Source organism: Polyodon spathula, chromosome 7, assembly GCF_017654505.1.
Source record: "Polyodon spathula isolate WHYD16114869_AA chromosome 7, ASM1765450v1, whole genome shotgun sequence".
NCBI classification, from domain to species: Eukaryota; Metazoa; Chordata; class Actinopteri; order Acipenseriformes; family Polyodontidae; genus Polyodon; species Polyodon spathula.
The window spans coordinates 24,461,410-24,479,981 of record NC_054540.1 but is presented as its reverse complement, the minus strand read 5'-3'; the positions used below and the strand labels follow the sequence as shown (position 1 = coordinate 24,479,981).

Here is an 18,572-nt window from a genome sequence, read left to right as displayed (position 1 = left end):
CACATCCTGTTGTTATCCATCTGTGGGGACTGTTTTATGTTGCTACTAGTTTTCTGTGGGTCATGTTGTACATAATGAGTTATACCTCTGAAGATGGAGTGTAGAATTATCTTAGTCCTCTCCCCCATTACTTTCTATCTATATTTTAACATCTAAAATGCAATACATGATCTACTCTTTTAATATATCAATCAGCTAAAAATGTTAGATGTCAGTACTGTAACATTTTACTGTGTGAATAAAACATTTAATTGCATTCAAACTCTGTCTGTGTTGTTAATCATTGTGTCCAGATATATGTTATAGTGTTTTAGCATCAAAAGGAAAGTGTGTATGTAATTGAATTTTTCCTACGCTTTTAACTATATGCTAAAAACACAGGCCTATGTCTTCTTTTGATCACGTTTTAATATTTTTAATATTACCTTTTTTTTGTAACATCTTGCTGTTTTTAAAATTATGGATGAAGTTAACACATTTACATTTGTGTCCTGTAGGACTGCCACAAATCCTGCAGGACTCAAATACAATTCCTGCAGGAATGCCATGCATCGTATATTTGAGTCCTGCAGGAATTGTATCTGAGTCCTGCAAGACACCTTCACAATTCCTGCACGTTCCTGTTGGAATCCTGCAGACATGGCCATAGCTAGCTATGAGGACACCAAGGTCGTGTCCTCTGCTGGGTTTTTTTTTGTTGTTTTTGCTTTTTTTTTGCATAAATGCAGATGCTTATGTCAAAATTCTGGTAAAATACAAAGACTTTCATTTTCTCTGTTGGTTTGCCATTTAACATGGATTTGGAGGTTGAATAGTAAATATTAACCTGTCATATAAATGCTGCCAGCTATAGCTTGAAACCTAAATTTGACCTCTGTACATTGTAAGCTTTGGCTACAATGCTGCCTGCAGGACTGTTTTGTAAGGGAACCACAGTATACAGCACCACCTAGATTAAGCTATGTTGTTAGATGTTTTGAGGTATAACTTCACTAGTTCAAAAGGACAGAAGTCCTACAAAAAAAAAGTATGTTAGACAGTAAACATCAGAACAAGCAGGGGCCAGATAATTAGATTGAGAAGAGACATCCACAAGATAGATTAAAAGAGATGTTGCCCATTTTTCTGTGCTGTTACTATGGCAACTGGAACCCGCTAGAAAGAATGTGACAAATTATCCACTTTAAAATTAGGTGTATGGCAGCTGAATACCCTGAAAGAAAAATCAGACTGTATCAATCATGAAGCAAGTGGCATAAGAAAAATTCAAAGAAAAACAATGAGCACCTAATGTTGAACTCAGCCCAGTCTATGTGCACAGCCTGAACACAATCACTGGGAACCGCTTGCACAGGTTGGAGGCAACAGCAATGGAAGCTATTAAAGCACATTGAGTGGTTTGTTTTTTGCAATCTTTTAATATTTCCAAGATTTACGAGGTGGCTATAGCATATCTCCCCCCATACACCCTCATTTATAAACCCCTTTAAAGACCCCAAAATGTATCCAAATGAGGCTACACAAAACTGTCCTGGCTGTAACTGTATAACACGTTATTCAAATGCCATAACTTATATATATGTAATGTATTTCCTATTAAATTCATTCACAACAATGTATGAAAAATGTGTGGCCTTTTCAAATTGAAACAAAAAGTAATTTATTCATATTACTGCACATGGCAATTAAAAAACATATACAAATTTTAAAAAACTCAATTTGAAGCCTCTGATACTGCAAAGTCTGCCTGCAAAATACGTCCTTCAATAAAAGCACTGGTACGTACTAAATTAATAAACCCGGGACATTTCCACGCATTTTTAATGAATTTTGATGGAATCTGTAATTAAAGTCACCCAACACAAGCTTCGCCTGTTATGAAAATCTGTTCTACCTAGTACTGCGAGCTACTTAAACTACGCATTCCTGATTACGTTTTTTGTTTTTTTATTATTGTTGTGACTCGCCCACAAAAATAGATTTTCGGCGTAGGCATCATTTTGCGTAAATTCATTAATTACATTTTATTATGTACATTTGTTTTTATCCGTCGTAAACTTAATTATGTGTTATTTCGATTTGTGTCTTACTTACATGACCAAAATGTTTAGAATATATACATTTGAGATTTTGTAGTTAACATTAATGTTCACTGACTAGCCTTACTAAGTTATAGCTAGCTATTGTTTGTATATATGTTTTACAGTGTAGCCCATTTCGGCCTCTCCAAATGAGCTACCTGGGATTTAATGGGTTAAAACCTGTACATTTCAATCAAAACGCAGGGTAGCTCATTCTGAGGGGAACTGCTAATCAGGCTAGTCTGTTCAGCGCTACCGGGAAGCCTGTTTTTGAGGTCGCATATTTTTTGAACACCACAATCATAGAAACATACGCAAAACGTCTCTCTGTCTGCCTGGAAACAGGCAGTACGTAAGACAGCTACATCTGTCATAGAGGCGCGCCTGCAGAAAACAGCTGGCATAGCCCTTCCACATGTCTAGTTTACACATGTGAAAATCTGCCAAGACTGTATGAGGGGGTCTTTAAGAGTGCGTTCGTACATAAATGAGTTATTGTCATCTACATTTCAAAGGAAAGCACAGACAAACATAAAACACCCAGCAAATTCTGAGGTATTTTAGAATCTGCGTAAAGTAAGAGAGATCTACAATGAGCTGCCAGATCACTTGTGTTGGATGGGTAAAGCAAGGAGTTGCCAAAGAAACACCCGACAAGGTAAGCTTCATTACTTTAACTGTTATAATATACACGCCCTGATAATATTGTTGTTAAATTGCGTATTATATATTTACTGTACTCCATGCCCAACACATCATAAATAGTATACCACAGGCTGCGGGAAAATGTTTTAGTTTTCAGTTTATATTCTGTACTATAAAGCCAATTGGATAAACTTTTTTTTTTTTTTTCAACAGGTTGAACTAAGTAAAGATGAACTACAGCGTCTCATCAGTGAAGCCAAAGAACAAATGGAGTAAGATAAGCTGTTTAGACTACATAAAACCTTATCTGAATTCCCTGACATGCCTTCTTTAATTTCCCTACCCTGGCTCAGATTTCCTCGTTTTATAAAGTGCCTTTTCTATTATGACTTAGTTTATTATTTTTGATGGCCACACATTAACACCACAGTATAGTATCCTGTTCAGTTAAAAGTACCCTGTGATTCCTAGTTGGTGTCTTGCTTGCTACACTCTGGTAGGTTAGCAGCATGTGCACTAAAACCTGATTACAGTGAAATCTCTTTGTTCCTCAAAGGTAGTTTTGACTAGTGTAGACACAAACGTTCAAACTGCACCTCTTGAAACTTGTTTGCCACTGTGTCATGTGACATACCATACTCCATCTACTTGCCGCAGATTAACAATTACTGTCCTAGCTCTTATGACAAAAAATAATTTTTCAATGGGATTGTGTTTTTGATATATGAAACCTTTTATGACAACATTTATAAATGTAAGATAAGGTAATTTTAGCACATTATGTAACCGTGTATTGTGTTTTTCTTTGCAAGACAGCAGATATACAGAGAATCTTTGAAAATTTCAATGTGTTTCTTGTTTTCAGAGAAGAAAGTGAAGATGGTGAAGCGTTAGATGATGAAGACGATGAGGGGGTAGCCAGTGCACAAGAACTGAGTGAAGAGACAGCGGCTCTACAGGAACAAGATGAGACTGATGAGAGACTGGATAAAGACGAACTAGCAGAATATGGGCTTGATAAATATGATGAGGAAGACACTGGTTAGTTAGATTCTTAAAAATTATATAAAAAAAAAAATATATATATATATATATAATATAATTGTTTTTTGTTTTTTTTAATTATAGTTATAGAAATTCTGCCTTTTATATCCTAATCGTCCTGCGGTGAAATACAGCCCCAGAACAGAATCTAAAGGTCCGATTTACATCCATTTCTTTTTTACTAGAAGCAACAAATCTAGGCGATAGCCTAGCAGGCCTCGCAGTCCATGGAAATAATGACGAGGACCCTTACGTTACCATTAAGGATACTGTAAGTATGGGTGATATTTAACATAAGCAAGTTCCACCTTGAATTCCTTAAAGTAACTGTTAATTGTGACCTGCAGGAACTTTAGAAATTGATGTTTATTTTTTTGGATGCGGAAAATGCTGCTGAGAACTTTTCTAAATGAGACGCTGTATTATTTTGTTTATGCAGACCATGTGACCACTAACTGGGTATTATATCTTGTGGATTTATGAACTGTTGCTTTTATCTTTTTAAAGGATCAGTATGAACGGGAGGATTTTCAGATCAAATCAAATGACAACCTGGTTGTCGCAGGCAGAGCTGAGAAGGATTGCTGTAATTTGGAGATACATGGTTAGTTTGCCCTACTGTTCTCGTGCTCGTGTAAAAGTGAACTTTTGAAATGTAATTTCTCTTACCTGAAAGTATTGTAGCAAATTTACATCCAAATAAGGAAGATACATACTCAGTTGTGATTAAATATGCTATAGACATTCTTTATGTCATTTAAGCCTAGAAAAATAATTGTGATGGAAAATCCTCAAATGCCATTCATATTTACTGTTCCCCTTTCTAACTGGTTTATTATTCTTAACACAAGTGTATCAGAATCTGGAGGAATCTTTCTCAGGGATGGAAATAAGGCTCCTATTGCAGAGCAGTTTCACCCAGTCCAGGTTTTACTACAATCTTGATTAGCCTCAGTGTATAGAAAACATGCTCAGGTGTGTCTTTTAAACCCATAATAAAACCAATAATGGATTAAACTGCTATGCAATAAGAGTTATTTCCATCCTTGCTTTTTATATGTTAAATATATGTTTTTGTGTGGCAATTTCAATATCTTGATAGCTCTTGTATTTGCAGCTGAAGTGGGGGGTGTACAGTAAGTCAGTGACACGCTGCTTTAAACTCAAACATTAATAGAAAACAGTTTTTTGTATTTGTCTCCCTTCAGTTTGGTTATGGGTGGTATTATCTGTATGCATAATAGTTTACAGTATGCCAGGGTTATAATTTAATCCCAATAAGTGTACCTTTGTGTACCTGTATGTCATGTTTTTCTTTATAGTGTACAATAATGAAGAGGACTCCTTTTATGTGCATCATGACATTATCTTGCCTGCGTACCCCTTGTGTGTAGAGTGGCTGAACTTTGACCCTAACCCCCAAGAAGGAACAGGTAATTGAATCTGCAAAAAAAAGATGTTGCAGTGGCCCGTGCTCTTAATGGCAATGGCGAAGAGCATTAAACTAAACAATGTATTCCCTTGTAGTTTTGGATTATTTCCTACAATGTGTTTCATTCCTCCAACTCATTCAGGAAATTATGCTGCTGTTGGTAACATGACCCCAGTGATAGACGTGTGGGACTTGGATGTGGTGGATTGTCTTGAGCCAGTCTTCTCTCTTGGCAGTAAAAAAATAACAAAGAAGAAAAAGAGGAGCAAGAAGGTAGGTTACTTCAATAGCTTGACAAATTATTGGTACAAAGTTGTGGAGAAATCTTATGAAAAATCATTAGAAACCTGGACCAGCACCCATGGTGAAAGTGTGAATTCTGTTGCCTGGGTGGAAAACAGCAGGAAATATACAGGTTGTAGGCATTAATAGACAAATGCTTCAGCCCTGTGTCTCTCTCCCTATAAGTATTGTACATGCTATACCACTTGGGGATCTAAATTAGCAAACTTGATGGATGTTAGTTACTGGGGGCATTGACAGTGCCATGCTAACTATGAAACGGGTTGTAAATACTGTGTTTTCTATTTCAGGGTGCTGCTGCAGAGACTGCAGTCGAAGGACATTCAGACGCTGTGCTGGACCTGTCATGGAACAAACTGGTTAGGTAAGAATGAGGGTGACTGTTGTACTATCTTGTTTTTTATATACTGTATTTTAATTGAAGATCTATTTTGAGGTTTGTTTTCTGTGAGATTCTAAATGGCTTGCATCCCAGGTGCCAACAATGCTATCGGCCTTACCTCTGTTTTATAAATTGAAGTGTGACCGTATGATATTGAGAGGGATACAGTAATGCATTTGCATGTCATTGTGTGTGAGATACATTTCACATATTGGAGTCTGTTGGACACAGATGCCCTGCAGTCAGTGTTTCTATGGCACTGCAAAGTATTTGAGAACCTATTCAGGCTTTTTCTTTTTTTGTTCTCCCTTAGGAACGTTTTGGCCAGTGCATCAGCTGACAACACAGTAATTTTGTGGGACATGGCACAGGGCAAGCCAGCCTCAACTCTCACATTACACACAGACAAGGTAAGGTGGAACTGTATCTTAAACGAGGGCTCTGAAAAACTTGCTATTGATTCGCCTAATAAATGCTCAGAAGGCTAAGGGGCAGTTCAGGGTTTTCTATGGGGATTATACTATAAAGTAGATGGAAGGTATCCAGCACCAGTGGATTGTGTATCTAATTATTCACAGCGTGCATGGAGTCAGTAACACACACATATCACTGCAGTCTTCTGTTAAACAAATTGCTTAAATGAATATAATAGGGTTATGTGTCTATGTATATGAATAGTAAGCAAGGCAAAAAAAGGACACTTTCCTTCGTGTATCCTAAGCTTTACGGGGGCGTAGAAAATTAGCTGCTGTCTTGAGGCTCAAAAACAAGGGGTTTGAGTTGCTCCAAAATGAAATCTGAGTCTCTCTCCCTGATGTGATGTCAATGTTTAGCTACTTAATTAAGGAAAATACTCTAGGCAACATTATTTTACAGGATGTAAACCTCTCTGGTGGTCTACTTAAGACAGTTAAGTGAAAACAAGTGTTAAGCTAAAAGCAGATGGGTTTATGGTGTATAGCAGTAAACGTGTGCAGCGGTTTCACTTTCTATACCAACTTCATTACAGAAAATCCACCTTTAGTGAGACTTCCTGAAAGACAGTCCCAGAGGAAAAATATATTGGCATTTTCTTTTCAGAAGCAAGGAATTATCTTTTTGGTTGGTAAAACACAACCAACTTATCCAATTCTGAGACTCCTTCAAATGTTTAGTCTCATCCTGTTCAATGTGGTGCTATTCTGGTTGAGTCTATCTGTGTATGTGTGTGTATATATATATATATAATATGATTATATTATATATATATATATATATATATATATATATATATATATATATATATATATATATAATATATATATTATATTTATATATGTCCCTTATAAAATATGTAATAAAAATGCTGTAATATGCAATGTCTAAACTAATGGAGAAACAAATCTTACATTCCACATGCCTGCACTGCAGTTTCATAATATATTTGGCTTCTGTGTTCAGACGGAACAGTTCTAACTTGATGTTAAGCTGGTGTTAAATATCTGCAATAAGGCAACCGTTATTATTTGTCTACTTCTTCAATTTAATTGCCTTAATTCTTTCACCTCTATGTCTGCTACCGTTCTTAGATATGAATTGCTGCTAAATACAACACAAATGTCACAAAATGCTAATGCAGAATACATTTTTATAAAGCTTGGGGATCTGTCAGTTGTTTGATGGATCACACAAAAAATTATAAAAACTGAAGGTACCTCTACCTAGTGGGTCGTACCGGCTGCTGACTTCAGAAAAACACAATAATTCGTACCTATAGCCAATGGAGATTCAGAACAGCACACACATGACTGACAAACACACTATCGCCATGGCAACGGGCTGGCTGAGAGAAAGAATGTCTTGCAACCCTTTACTGACATTCAGACAGCGCAGCATCCAAATAAAGGAACAGGTAGTGCACGGCACACATTTTCTTTTTAAAGTTGGTGTTGCACGTGCACTATGGTGCACTGTTGACGCTAGGCTGCTGAAGCTTGGGAAATGTCAATAAACTTTCACGGTATTTATTTGTGACTTGGCCACTATATTTAATGACCGTTTCAGTATCGATGAAGGCCGTTTGACTAAAGTGTTGCCCTGTTTAACTTTTTTTCTTTTTTTAAATGAATAAAGAATGGAAATTTTGATGTTCTATTATTATGGTGTTGCACTGCAACTTGCATCAAGCATTTTCTGAAATTAAATGCAAATTCTACATCATGATAAGGTACCATTGCATTTATACCCGGGATATCCTGCTTTTTGCTTGAACTGATTCTAACTTTATTTTGTTTATCATTAAGTGATAGCAACACATTGGAGTATCTTTTTGGAGCATGTTTATATACAAAACAAAAATTAGCAAATGTTGTTTATTCATCATTTTTGTAAATGCCAGATTTTATATATATTTCTTTAGTTTTTTTACCCAGTACATCCTTTATTATCTGGTACTTCACAGTGGATTTATTTTTTCATTTTTATTTATTTAAAACACCATTTAATAAGCAGAAATACATTATATATTTTTATTAATTTAAAAAAGTTGTCAATAATACATGATATGATCATTTCTTTTGGTTGTAATGGTGTAACAATGAACGTTTCTGGGGAATTTGAAGCTTGGTTCCTTGTTAAACTTTCTTTATTTGACTGTACATTAACATTTTTTTTTTAATTCAATTGTTGTTTTTTTTTAACATAGTTTAATGTGAATAAAATATATTGGAAGCATCATCCCCCAGCATGTTGACTAACGATTCAGTAGCATTCGCTAATCAGCCAGCTTTCCACAGTTGGCATTAAGGCCAAAGATTATTTAAACCTCCTTACAAAGCATTGTTAGAGCTCAAAGAGTTGGGCAATATATAGCACAGAATTGTATACGTTTACAGCAATTGTCTGGAACATAGTGGTTGCAATACATATTAAACAGGGTTCCAGTATATAGTCTACATATAGTATAAGAATAAAGTTCTAATATGAGAGAGTGCCAGAAAGTGGCTTATGTGTTTTAGAATAGAACATTAGAAAGTTTGCTTTTGAGTATGAAACAGGCTGTTGTCAGGATAGACCAGGAATCCAGTAAAGGTGATGTACCTGCCGTAGTTGCTGTAAAGGGCAAAGCGCCCATGCTGCTGACTGTAGAGCCAAACTATGTCACCATGCTGGAGAGAGAGCATCAGACTTTGGCTCTGCATCTCCCTATGCTTGGAGTCATCCTCGTCAAAGATCATGGCCTGCACCTCCCTGGAGTTCTTCATAAGCTTCACAGAAACGGCCCGCAATGGGTGCTTGCCAACGTTGAAGGAGAAGTAGTAGACACCTGGGAAACGGCAGGTGAAAATCCCAGACGACATGTTGAAGTGACCTCCAATGTTAACGTACTCCATTTCGAAAGGGATTGCGGCACTGTGCTGTCTGCTGGTGTCCTCTCCAAGAAGCGAGTTTGTCCTGGCCACAGAGAACGCAGATTGAGGGACTTCATCCTTCCCTCTGTCTGATTGCAGAGTATTCGGAGATTCTACAACTGATCGATGGTGGCAGTGACACCCTGAGTGATCATGGTCTTCCAAGTTCTGGGAAGCCACATGGTTGCTTAGGTAAAGATCAGAAGTGTCTGGGTAGATCAGGTAGCCAGTAAATGTAGTATACGGCCCCATGTTGCTGTATAAGGCATACCTGGGGTTGTCATGCAGAAGAAGCTCCACTGTGTCCATGGCCTTCAAACTGAGCATGATGCTTTGGCTTTGCACCTTGCGGTTTTTATGGTTGTGCTCATCATACACAATGGCCTGAACCTCCTGCCTGTTTTTGACCAGCATGACTGAGAGCAGCTTTTTGGGGTACTTTCCCACTGTAAAAGAGAAGTAGTAAGCCCCAGGGACCCTGCATCGGAACCTTCCTGAGTCCGGATTAAAATCATCCCCAATGTTAACCAACAGCTTGTCGAAGGTGACAGATTTCTGGGGCCCTCCCAACATGCTGCTTGTCCTGGCAGCTGAGAAAGCGGATTGAAAACGAAGGTTTGGGTCTGTTCGGATAGGTGTGCATGTGGCCTGATAAAGTAGGAAGCAGCTTAAAGAAACCACCACTTGGACTACACTTTTTAAAACCATTTTACCTGTGAAAACATAAAGATATATGTATTTTTTTTTTTTTACTTCTGTTTTGTGCTTCAGTATTTTTTCAAAAATATTATTGCATCACAACACATACATATATTGATTTTACATGTTTATGTAACAAGTATTTATTTTTTTTTTTTTTTGGGGGGGGGGGGGGGTCGCAGTCAGTAGAAAGCTCAAGCTTTTATTTGACACAGTTTATGATTACTATCATCCCTCCGTTTTATATATTTTGCAATCTTAGTTGGTTTGCAGTGTGATGTTAATATTTCACACATGCTTCTACAGCTTTACTTTAACCCTGGCTGAGTACTGCATTTGTTACTGATGGCTTTTTCTAGGGTCTGTGGATTCTAAGCACAGTTGCCAGTATGTTTCTGCATGACGAATCCAGTACAAGAGAAATATCAGGAAGTCTGATTTGAGCCTTGTCAAAACAATACGAGTCATCAAACGGAACGGCTGAGTGGAAGCAACAGATGCTTTGATACGGCTGGTATTGTCTGTTCTAACTGCACTGGGAGAATGTGATGTATTGCACACTGGTTCATCTCTTCCTGTGTGCTAGAACAATAGCACATTTCTGTCAGGGGGGATCTCAGGCATAGTCTTTAAGCACAGATCTCCAGCCAGCGTAGTTGGTAGACTAAAGATTGCATATTGGGTGACTGGTGACCGTTCACAGGATGCTAAGTGGTACAGATGGTCAGCTACATGATAATTATGCAGATATTTCCTATGTCTCCTCTGGTAATAATGTAGCACCCCAGTGCATTTTTCCCACTGCAGAAAAAGAGCTGTTTGTAAATGCAGATGTTGCCCTAGTAGTGTTTGCTTTGTAATTACGATAATAGTGCCTGTTACAGTCTTGTAAATGCTGGTTAATATCACCATAACAATAACCGTAATGATTACATGAGTCACTTAAAATAATTTTATACTTAGTACTTCTGTTTCTCAATGTTTGTTCTCTTTGTGTTTGTTTATTTTTTTGGTCATGCCCAAAGCACTTTTTTGGAGTTTGGAGGTGTTGAGGAATCCTGATAACTGCTCTAAATAGGAATGGTGTGGGATTGGGGCGTGTGCTGTACCTCTTTTGCAACAAACTGTGGTAAACTGCACCATCAGCAGGGGAAAATAAACACAGAATATGTAGTAATCTTTGATTCGTTTATATATTGCTGTTATTGGGTGCATTAGACAGTACAGTATGTTCTGTGTGATCCTAAGAATGTGTTGCGTAAAAGGCTGGAATCTGTTCACCAGGTTCCAAATCCCTTACTGTAAACTTGCATAGTGTTTTTTTATGATGTTTTTTTTATTGACCCAAATCAAAATTAGAAGTTTTGTTATTGGATCAGAGTGTTGTACATTTTTCTTAAGGTTCCCATCATTTCCAGGCTTTCCTGTGTCTGTTTACTTGACCCAGGAGATACCTTGATATGTCAGAGTGATTTATGAAAGCTTATGTCCTTACAGATAAAAGTACTTTTGAGTAACGTGAACAAACTATTGACAAAATGGTCTGCTCTATGACAAAGAGGACACACGGGTTTATCTGCAGAGGAATCTACAAAATTGACACCAATTAATTTTATTTTAGTGTTAAACTGAACATGACTGCTGGAGACTCTATGTTACTTTGTTAATCCATGTCCCGTACCGAGTTTTTGCTGTATTGTAAATAAGCCTGCGTATCATGGTGGAGTTAAACTGTGCAGCACCTTCAGCTGACCTCCAGGTACTTGTGTAATTCTGCCCAGTACAACTCTTCCTGTGATCTGCAATAACACAAGCAGCTATGTGAATTGTAACAGGGGCCAGAGTCTGCCAGCCTCTGAGATTTAATCGCAACAAAAGCAAAAATGTGATTGTCTGTATTGTTACTACAAGCAAATAAAACTGAAACTTAGATAGTGGTGGAAAATCAAGATAACCTAGATATACATACAGTAAATACATAAAATAGATATTGTTGGAAACTATGAAAATAATACATTATAATTAATTATCAGAACAATGTGCCAGTATCAGGAATACTAAAAAGGTTAGGTTTTCAGTATATCTTTGTATATGATTAATATATTACTTACAATTTTACTTGGCAGCCTTCAGCACCATCAGATTGATGCAATTCTTTTTTTTGTGTGTGTGTCATGCCATACTGCAGATAGAAATGTGGATATAAAAAAATGATGAGTCAAATAGATCCCTACCTGCTGTAACAAAGTAGTGTAGAGCAGATGTTGAAGGTTTCCCCCAGGCAAGTGGAGCGCTCAGGTCAGTTTGATGACTGGTGGAAGCAGAGCCCTGTCAGCCTCCTAGCATGCTATAATCACAACCTTTGCTCCATAGATGAGTGGCGCTTCATTAGCCTGTGTTGATGTGACTGGGAGCTGAACAGTAAGGAACTTCAGAAGCGGAGGAGGAGCTACCAAATTATACCCTTCAAGCCCTTTTAACCCTTCAGAGTGGCCCATGCATCCATGATGTGCAGCTACAATACAGAGGCCTTTTAAAAAAAGAGAGAGGTTTGCCTGCCAATATAGCATGTAGTTCATTGTTAGAGCTGAATGTGACACCAAAGGTGTTTTAATCATACAAAGAAGGACTGGTAATGCGAATCCAGTCTTTGTTGCTAAAAACTGTTTCATAGTTCTGTCATGTCAACATACGTACTGACTTTTGTTTTTTCAGGTTCAGGCTTTGAAATTTCATCCATTTGAAGCACAGTCACTAATTTCTGGGTCTTTTGACAAGTAAGCAACATTTAAGCATCAAATGCAATATGCTGAAGACCTAACATTTTCTTGTGGGTGGTTAGCATGCCACTCACTCAGTTCAAGGATCTCGATTTATTTAGTTTATTTATTACCCTTTTTCCAGGTCTGCGATTCTTTACGATTGTAGAAGTCCACAAGACAACCACCGGATATGGAGGTTTAGTGGTCAGGTTGAGCGAGTGATCTGGAACCATTTCTCTCCATGGCATTTCTTGGTAAGCTTGTTAAGCATTGGAACTTTCTTTCCATTTTATTCAAACAATATTGTTTTTTTTAGGTACAGCTACAATCCTGGTACTGGACTACGCCAGCCAGGTGTCTTTCTGTGCGTTTGTTCTACTCTGATTTCAGTTAATCAAACTGGCAATATAACTTTTAAACAGACACTTGTAATTGGCAGAGTTGTAACGAGTCACCATAATTGGGAGTCAAGTATTTGGGGGAGTAAAAAGTCGAGTTTTTGACATGCCAAGCTCGAGTCGAGTCACTAAACTGCTCGAACCAAATTAAAGGAAATTTGGTGGCATTTAATTTCATGTTGAGGTATTACTTCAATGTTTTAACACATAGAAGACAAATAGAAAAATAAAGAAACTGTGGCAAAATTGTGTGTAATTCAGTTTTATATAATTCACAGGTAACAGAATCTGTGCTACATATCTCTCCTCTTAGTGTAAGCTGAGCTATGGAGTGTCTTTTTCAACTAGACATTTTTAAATAACTGATACTGTTTCACAAAAGCACAAAACATTATAAAAAGGTGTATGTCTGGAGTCCTAATGGCATAACAACACACAATACTGTACTGAAAAAGTACAAAAACAAATTCATCTTTTAATTTTCTCTTCAGTCACGTCTCATACTGAAATATACATCTACATAAAATTTTAAATATGCAAAATTTTAACAAAACCTGAAAAATAACTCCAAATCATTAGTGCTTTTTCTGCCCTGGTGTTTAATTTGCCATGGCATTATTTATTTATTTTTAAATATTGAATATCGACTACCTACACATTTTGGAAAAATACTGCTGTTGCTTGTGCCTGAGTAATTCAGATTCTCATTTTAGCCATTTGAAAAAATAAAAAAACCTACCAGTATAAATTAGTGGCAGTTACCTGTGCTGTGTTTTGAATGCAGTTTATTCATACTGTCGCTTTACAGTGCTGACAGGATGCAGTCTGCTTGTTTCTCTCTAGGTCGACTTTATAATTATTAAAAGCGAACTCTACCACCGCAGGTACTTTTAGTGTACTCACCATGTTGTTGTTGTTTTGGTTTTTTTCGTGTCTGTGACAAAACTCAGAAGTCACTATTTTCCTCTGGTTTTTCAGTGATCGGAACTCTGTCTTTGCTTCCCGCCTACACATTTTGATTCCTGGGCTCCCTGCTGCTTGTGACGTTATGATCGCAGAACTGTGCTGTAGACTAGAAAGGTGTTTTCTGTTTCCTTAGCAATGGTCTTAACAACCATGGCATGAACCTGTTTATGTGCAAAATGACAAGATGACTGCTTGTGTTAGATAGGGGCTGCATGTATTGAAAAATAAAATATGTTTGTTGATTTTATCAAAGGTAATGACTCGAGTCAGATGGAGACTTTTCTTTTGAGAAGGGAGTCGACTCTTTGCTTGCAGTCATTGACTGGAGTCATTACAACTCTGGTAATTGGATATAGATACAGAATACCTGAATGGGTTCCCATTCATTTCAAGGCATATACTATATACCCCTCAGTCTGTGTTGTAAAATAACATTTAAACATCTTTAGAAAAGAAAATGTAAACACCAAAAGATGACCATTCAGGCACAATTGCTGTTAAAAACAGATAACCAGATAGGCAAACCCAGGTATACCTCTGCTTGCAATGACCATTTCAGTTCTTAAAGCTCTGACCCATAAACAGGGCTTTTTGCTGTTATTTGCCATTGGAAGTTGCTGTTTACCAAGAGAAGCCTGTACTGTATGTTGCAATTGGTCCTAATGGAAAATGAAGGCTTTTGACACAGAGATAAGAAGAAATACATTGGAAAAAGTTAGCTTTTAAAACCCCAAACCAAGCACTGGTAACAAAGCTAATGGTAATGGTCTACCCTTTAACTTAAACTTAACCATTTTAATTAAATCATTGTCATTGTTAAATGTATCTTTCAGGCCAGCACGGAAGATGGTTTTGTGTATTGTTTAGATGCACGATCAGATAAGCCTGTCTTTACACTCAAAGCTCATGACGGTGAAGTATCAGGTATGCTTATTTGTCGTTTTTTGCAGATTAAAACTACTTGTATAAAACCCCTCATGGTAAACAAAGCAGTTAATTATTCCTTTGAAAATATTTCAGAAGGTTATTCTATGAATCATTGAAAATGTTCATAGCCAGACAGTGAGACAAGGCAAGACAATTCACTAATTGTGCATTCCACCAAGTCATAAAGCTATCTCATTTTCTGCTATATAAAATGGATTAATGTATTAAAGATCATGTTGTCAGTTCAATACATAATTCATGTACACAATAAAACCTTACCAACTTAAGCTAAAAATTAGATCTGCAGCATGAGTTCTATAAACCAGGCACTAGTGTATCTTAAATATAGTTCAGTTTTGCACTATTAAATAGCAATGTGCTTTTGTTCTTCTTTTTACAGGATTAGACCTGAGTAGTCAGATAAAGGGATGCCTAGTCACATCCTCTTCAGATAAGCATGTGAAGATCTGGGATATTCTTGGAAACAAGCCTAGTCTTATCCACTCCAGAGATATGAAAATGGTGAGTCCCGCTGATCTATGCATACACATTTTATTTCAATATAATATACTGTTAATGTTATTTTAAAGATTTAGTTGTCATTCCTTTACAATTAATGTATTTATTACCTCCTCTTCACATCAGCACCATAAATGTTGGCTTCCCATTTTGTTTTTGAATAACTTTATTGAAGGATTGCTGTAGAACAATCTTTCGATTTTAGCTGCAGTCTGACCTATATCACAAGGTGGAATTAGGTTCCAGGAAGCAACATCTTAAAGCTAGTGTTAGAAGGGGTTCTTGAAAGTAATAAAACAAGCACAGAACAACAAAGATCTTCCACTCAATGATAAAGGGGCACTTATTTATTAGATTTTAATATCTCTCATTTCCACAGATGGGCATATCTTAAGCATTGGAAAGGACTTCCAGTCGAAACGTTTGTCATAGAATTTGAAGGTTCTTTTAGAATTTCTAGATTCAGCCCTGTTGAGTGTTTAATATTGATGGATGATATATCCAGTCTGAATTCAGTGAAAAGTGAACATTAGTTTGAAACATACACTGTCTATTGAAATCTGTTCATTTCATCCACAGGGAGTACTGTTCTGTGCCTCTTGCTGTCCAGACCTACCCTTTGTCTATGCGTTTGGTGGGCAAAAGGAAGGATTACGCGTTTGGGATATTAGTGATGTAGCTGCAGGTATGGTATATAGTAAGACTATACATGCCAAAGTTCATACAGGAAACAAACCTATTTTAATATTCTATGGTAAATAAGGCTGCCAAGTGTAAACCAGCTGCTATAACCTGAACAGCAGCATCTTAACAGCAAGCCGGGAAATAAAACCTTTTATCCAACCATTAGGATTTGAGCAGCACTTCACATTTAGTTCTCAGCTGTACATAATTCACATTTTCAGAAGGGTTAAAATGTGTGCAAGTGCCTATGGTAGAGTACAGAACATTAAGAGAATCACATGACTAATTTAGATAGAACGCAATGTTAAGCACAGAACATAGGCTACTTTGTTGGGAGATCTTAAGCGTAATGAGTATAGAATGTCTTGCCCATATTTTTCTGGAATGGTACCGTTATTTTGCTTCTCTTTGCAGTGAATGCTGCATTTGGAAGTCGAGAACGGTTAGTGGTTGGCGCACCACCAGAGGCAACAGGCAGTAGCACACAAGCCACCAGCAGCAGTACTGAGAATGCAATGGAGTCGTAGCTGTGCCACACAAGACAGAACCTCACTATGAAGACAGACGGTGTGTATGAAAAAAAGAAAAAAAACCTTGCACAGTGGATCCAAGGTCAAAACATTTAAAGCTGCCATTGGTTATAGCATTGCTATAAAAACAGCTACAGCTCACCAGTTAGTGCTGTCCGTGCTACAGCATTTGATTTGACTTTGACAAAATAAACAGCAGAATTTAGCCAAAGACTAAAATAATAATAATGTTATACTGTAATTAGAGATTGTTTTTGAAGAATTTCATAGAAAAGAACTGTAACATCCAGACCATGTAGCTAATATCACACACCAACTATTTTGTAATGTGATTAATTCCATTACTGGATGCTACCTGCAGGATCAGTTTCCTAAATATCCCAACATTGATCACAATTCATGAAAATCCAAATGCAAAACCAGAGAACAAAGCTGAAACATTGCTTCATCTTTTAACTTTGTTCATTTTAAATAAATGAAATTTGAGCTATAAACGATTATTATGGTGTTGCACCTCTATTTTCCTTAATAGAAAAGAATTGTGACTTATTGGAAAATATGTCCCCACCCCAATCAATGATTTTTTTTTTTTGATATTGTTTGACTGCCTAATATGGAACTTCCAGAAAGTGTTTAATTCCAATTTTGCAGTAGATGTTACAGAATTGTCCTCCTGGCTGTTTTCTTTTTCACTGATTTAGTTAGGGCAGATTTTATTGGGTAAAAGCTTTTGTATTACCTGATTTGATAAGTTATACATATATTTATATGGTATGGAAGATGCTGTAATTTTTGTCTCTGTTAAACTAGTAAAACATGTTGCCACAAAGGATATAAATATAATAATTTTTAAAAAATCTTTCGCCCTCTTTTCTTCCATAGTGTGATCTATATGGACAGTGCTGTTCCATACCCACCTCTATAATAGTGACTCTCTTTGTAAAGCTATTAATCATGTTCAATGTTCTGTCTTCTGTATTATAATTGCTTCTGCAGTATCTGTCATGTATTATGAAGTGGCCTCCTGAATAAAGTGACTGCATCCTTACATCTAAAGAAGTAGTGAATAGAAGATTAATAAAATTTATTATTATTATAATAATAATAATAATAATAACTTCTTATAGCGCCTTTCACACTAAGGTGTTAAGGCGCTGAACAAAACAAACAACAATTTAAATTCAATAAATACATAAAGTACAATAAAATAGATAAATATAAAAATAAAATCAATCCTAAAAGTACAATATATTAAAAAAAAATAATAATTGCAGACTGCAGTAAGTCTAAGAAAAGGCAGAGGAAATTAAGTGTGTCTTTTAAATTTGGCTACTGTTGTAGATTCTCTAATAAAGGTTGGTTGTGAGTTCCAAAGAAAAGGAGCAACACATCTAAAACTACACCCTCCAAGCGTAACATGTTTTGGAACCATGCATTTTAACAGTCCAGAATAAGGTATCAAAGCTGCCTCCCAGGGATGTAAGGGCTAAGAAGGTCCATTATATAACTAGGACCCTGACTGTGCAAAGCCTTGTAGGTCAACAGCAATATTTTAAAGGAAACACAGGACTGGATAGGAAGCCAATGCAAACGCTTAAGGACCAGAGTAATACGTGTTCTGTCCTCTTGGTACCGGTAAGAACCCTTGCTGCTGCATTTTGCACCATCTGCAGTCAAAGTAAAGAGCGAGCAGAAAGATTAACAAAAAGAGCATTGCAATAATCCAATCGAGACGTAACAAATGCATGAATGAGAATCTCAGCATCTCTAGGGGGCAGAAAACAACACACTGGTAATTTTCTAAGTAATGA

At 36.8% G+C, this 18,572-nt stretch overlaps 2 protein-coding genes across 2 annotated transcripts; one reads left to right on the top strand and one right to left on the bottom strand.

The window, feature by feature from the left end:
* Positions 1-2,431: 2,431 nt before the first annotated feature.
* LOC121318398 (periodic tryptophan protein 1 homolog) lies at positions 2,432-17,809 on the top strand. The gene is made up of 15 exons (XM_041255010.1): positions 2,432-2,739; positions 2,940-2,998; positions 3,592-3,767; positions 3,956-4,041; positions 4,278-4,374; positions 5,093-5,203; positions 5,345-5,475; positions 5,796-5,869; positions 6,201-6,297; positions 12,691-12,752; positions 12,880-12,991; positions 14,935-15,025; positions 15,429-15,550; positions 16,127-16,232; positions 16,646-17,809. Exons 1-15 carry the CDS (start codon positions 2,674-2,676, stop codon positions 16,756-16,758), a joined length of 1,503 nt encoding a protein of 500 aa, XP_041110944.1. The 5' UTR covers positions 2,432-2,673; the 3' UTR covers positions 16,759-17,809.
* Positions 7,222-12,674, bottom strand: LOC121318399 (complement C1q tumor necrosis factor-related protein 4-like). Its single transcript, XM_041255011.1, has 2 exons — positions 12,210-12,674; positions 7,222-9,989 (listed from the first exon to the last, which is right to left on the bottom strand). The coding sequence occupies exon 2, from the start codon at positions 9,982-9,984 to the stop codon at positions 8,893-8,895; it is 1,092 nt and encodes a 363-aa protein (XP_041110945.1). The 5' UTR covers positions 9,985-9,989; positions 12,210-12,674; the 3' UTR covers positions 7,222-8,892.
* Positions 17,810-18,572: the final 763 nt, after the last annotated feature.

Bases quoted from the DNA above. Each gene is read 5' to 3' on its own strand.
- LOC121318398 (XM_041255010.1), top strand. From the start codon at position 2,674: ATGAGCTGCCAGATCACTTGTGTTGGATGGGTAAAGCAAGGAGTTGCC. The intron at 3,768-3,955 runs GTTAGTTAGATT...CTTTTTTACTAG, and splicing joins ATATGATGAGGAAGACACTG to AAGCAACAAATCTAGGCGAT. The intron at 12,992-14,934 runs GTAAGCTTGTTA...TGTATCTTTCAG, and splicing joins TCTCTCCATGGCATTTCTTG to GCCAGCACGGAAGATGGTTT.
- LOC121318399 (XM_041255011.1), bottom strand. From the start codon at position 9,984: ATGGTTTTAAAAAGTGTAGTCCAAGTGGTGGTTTCTTTAAGCTGCTTC.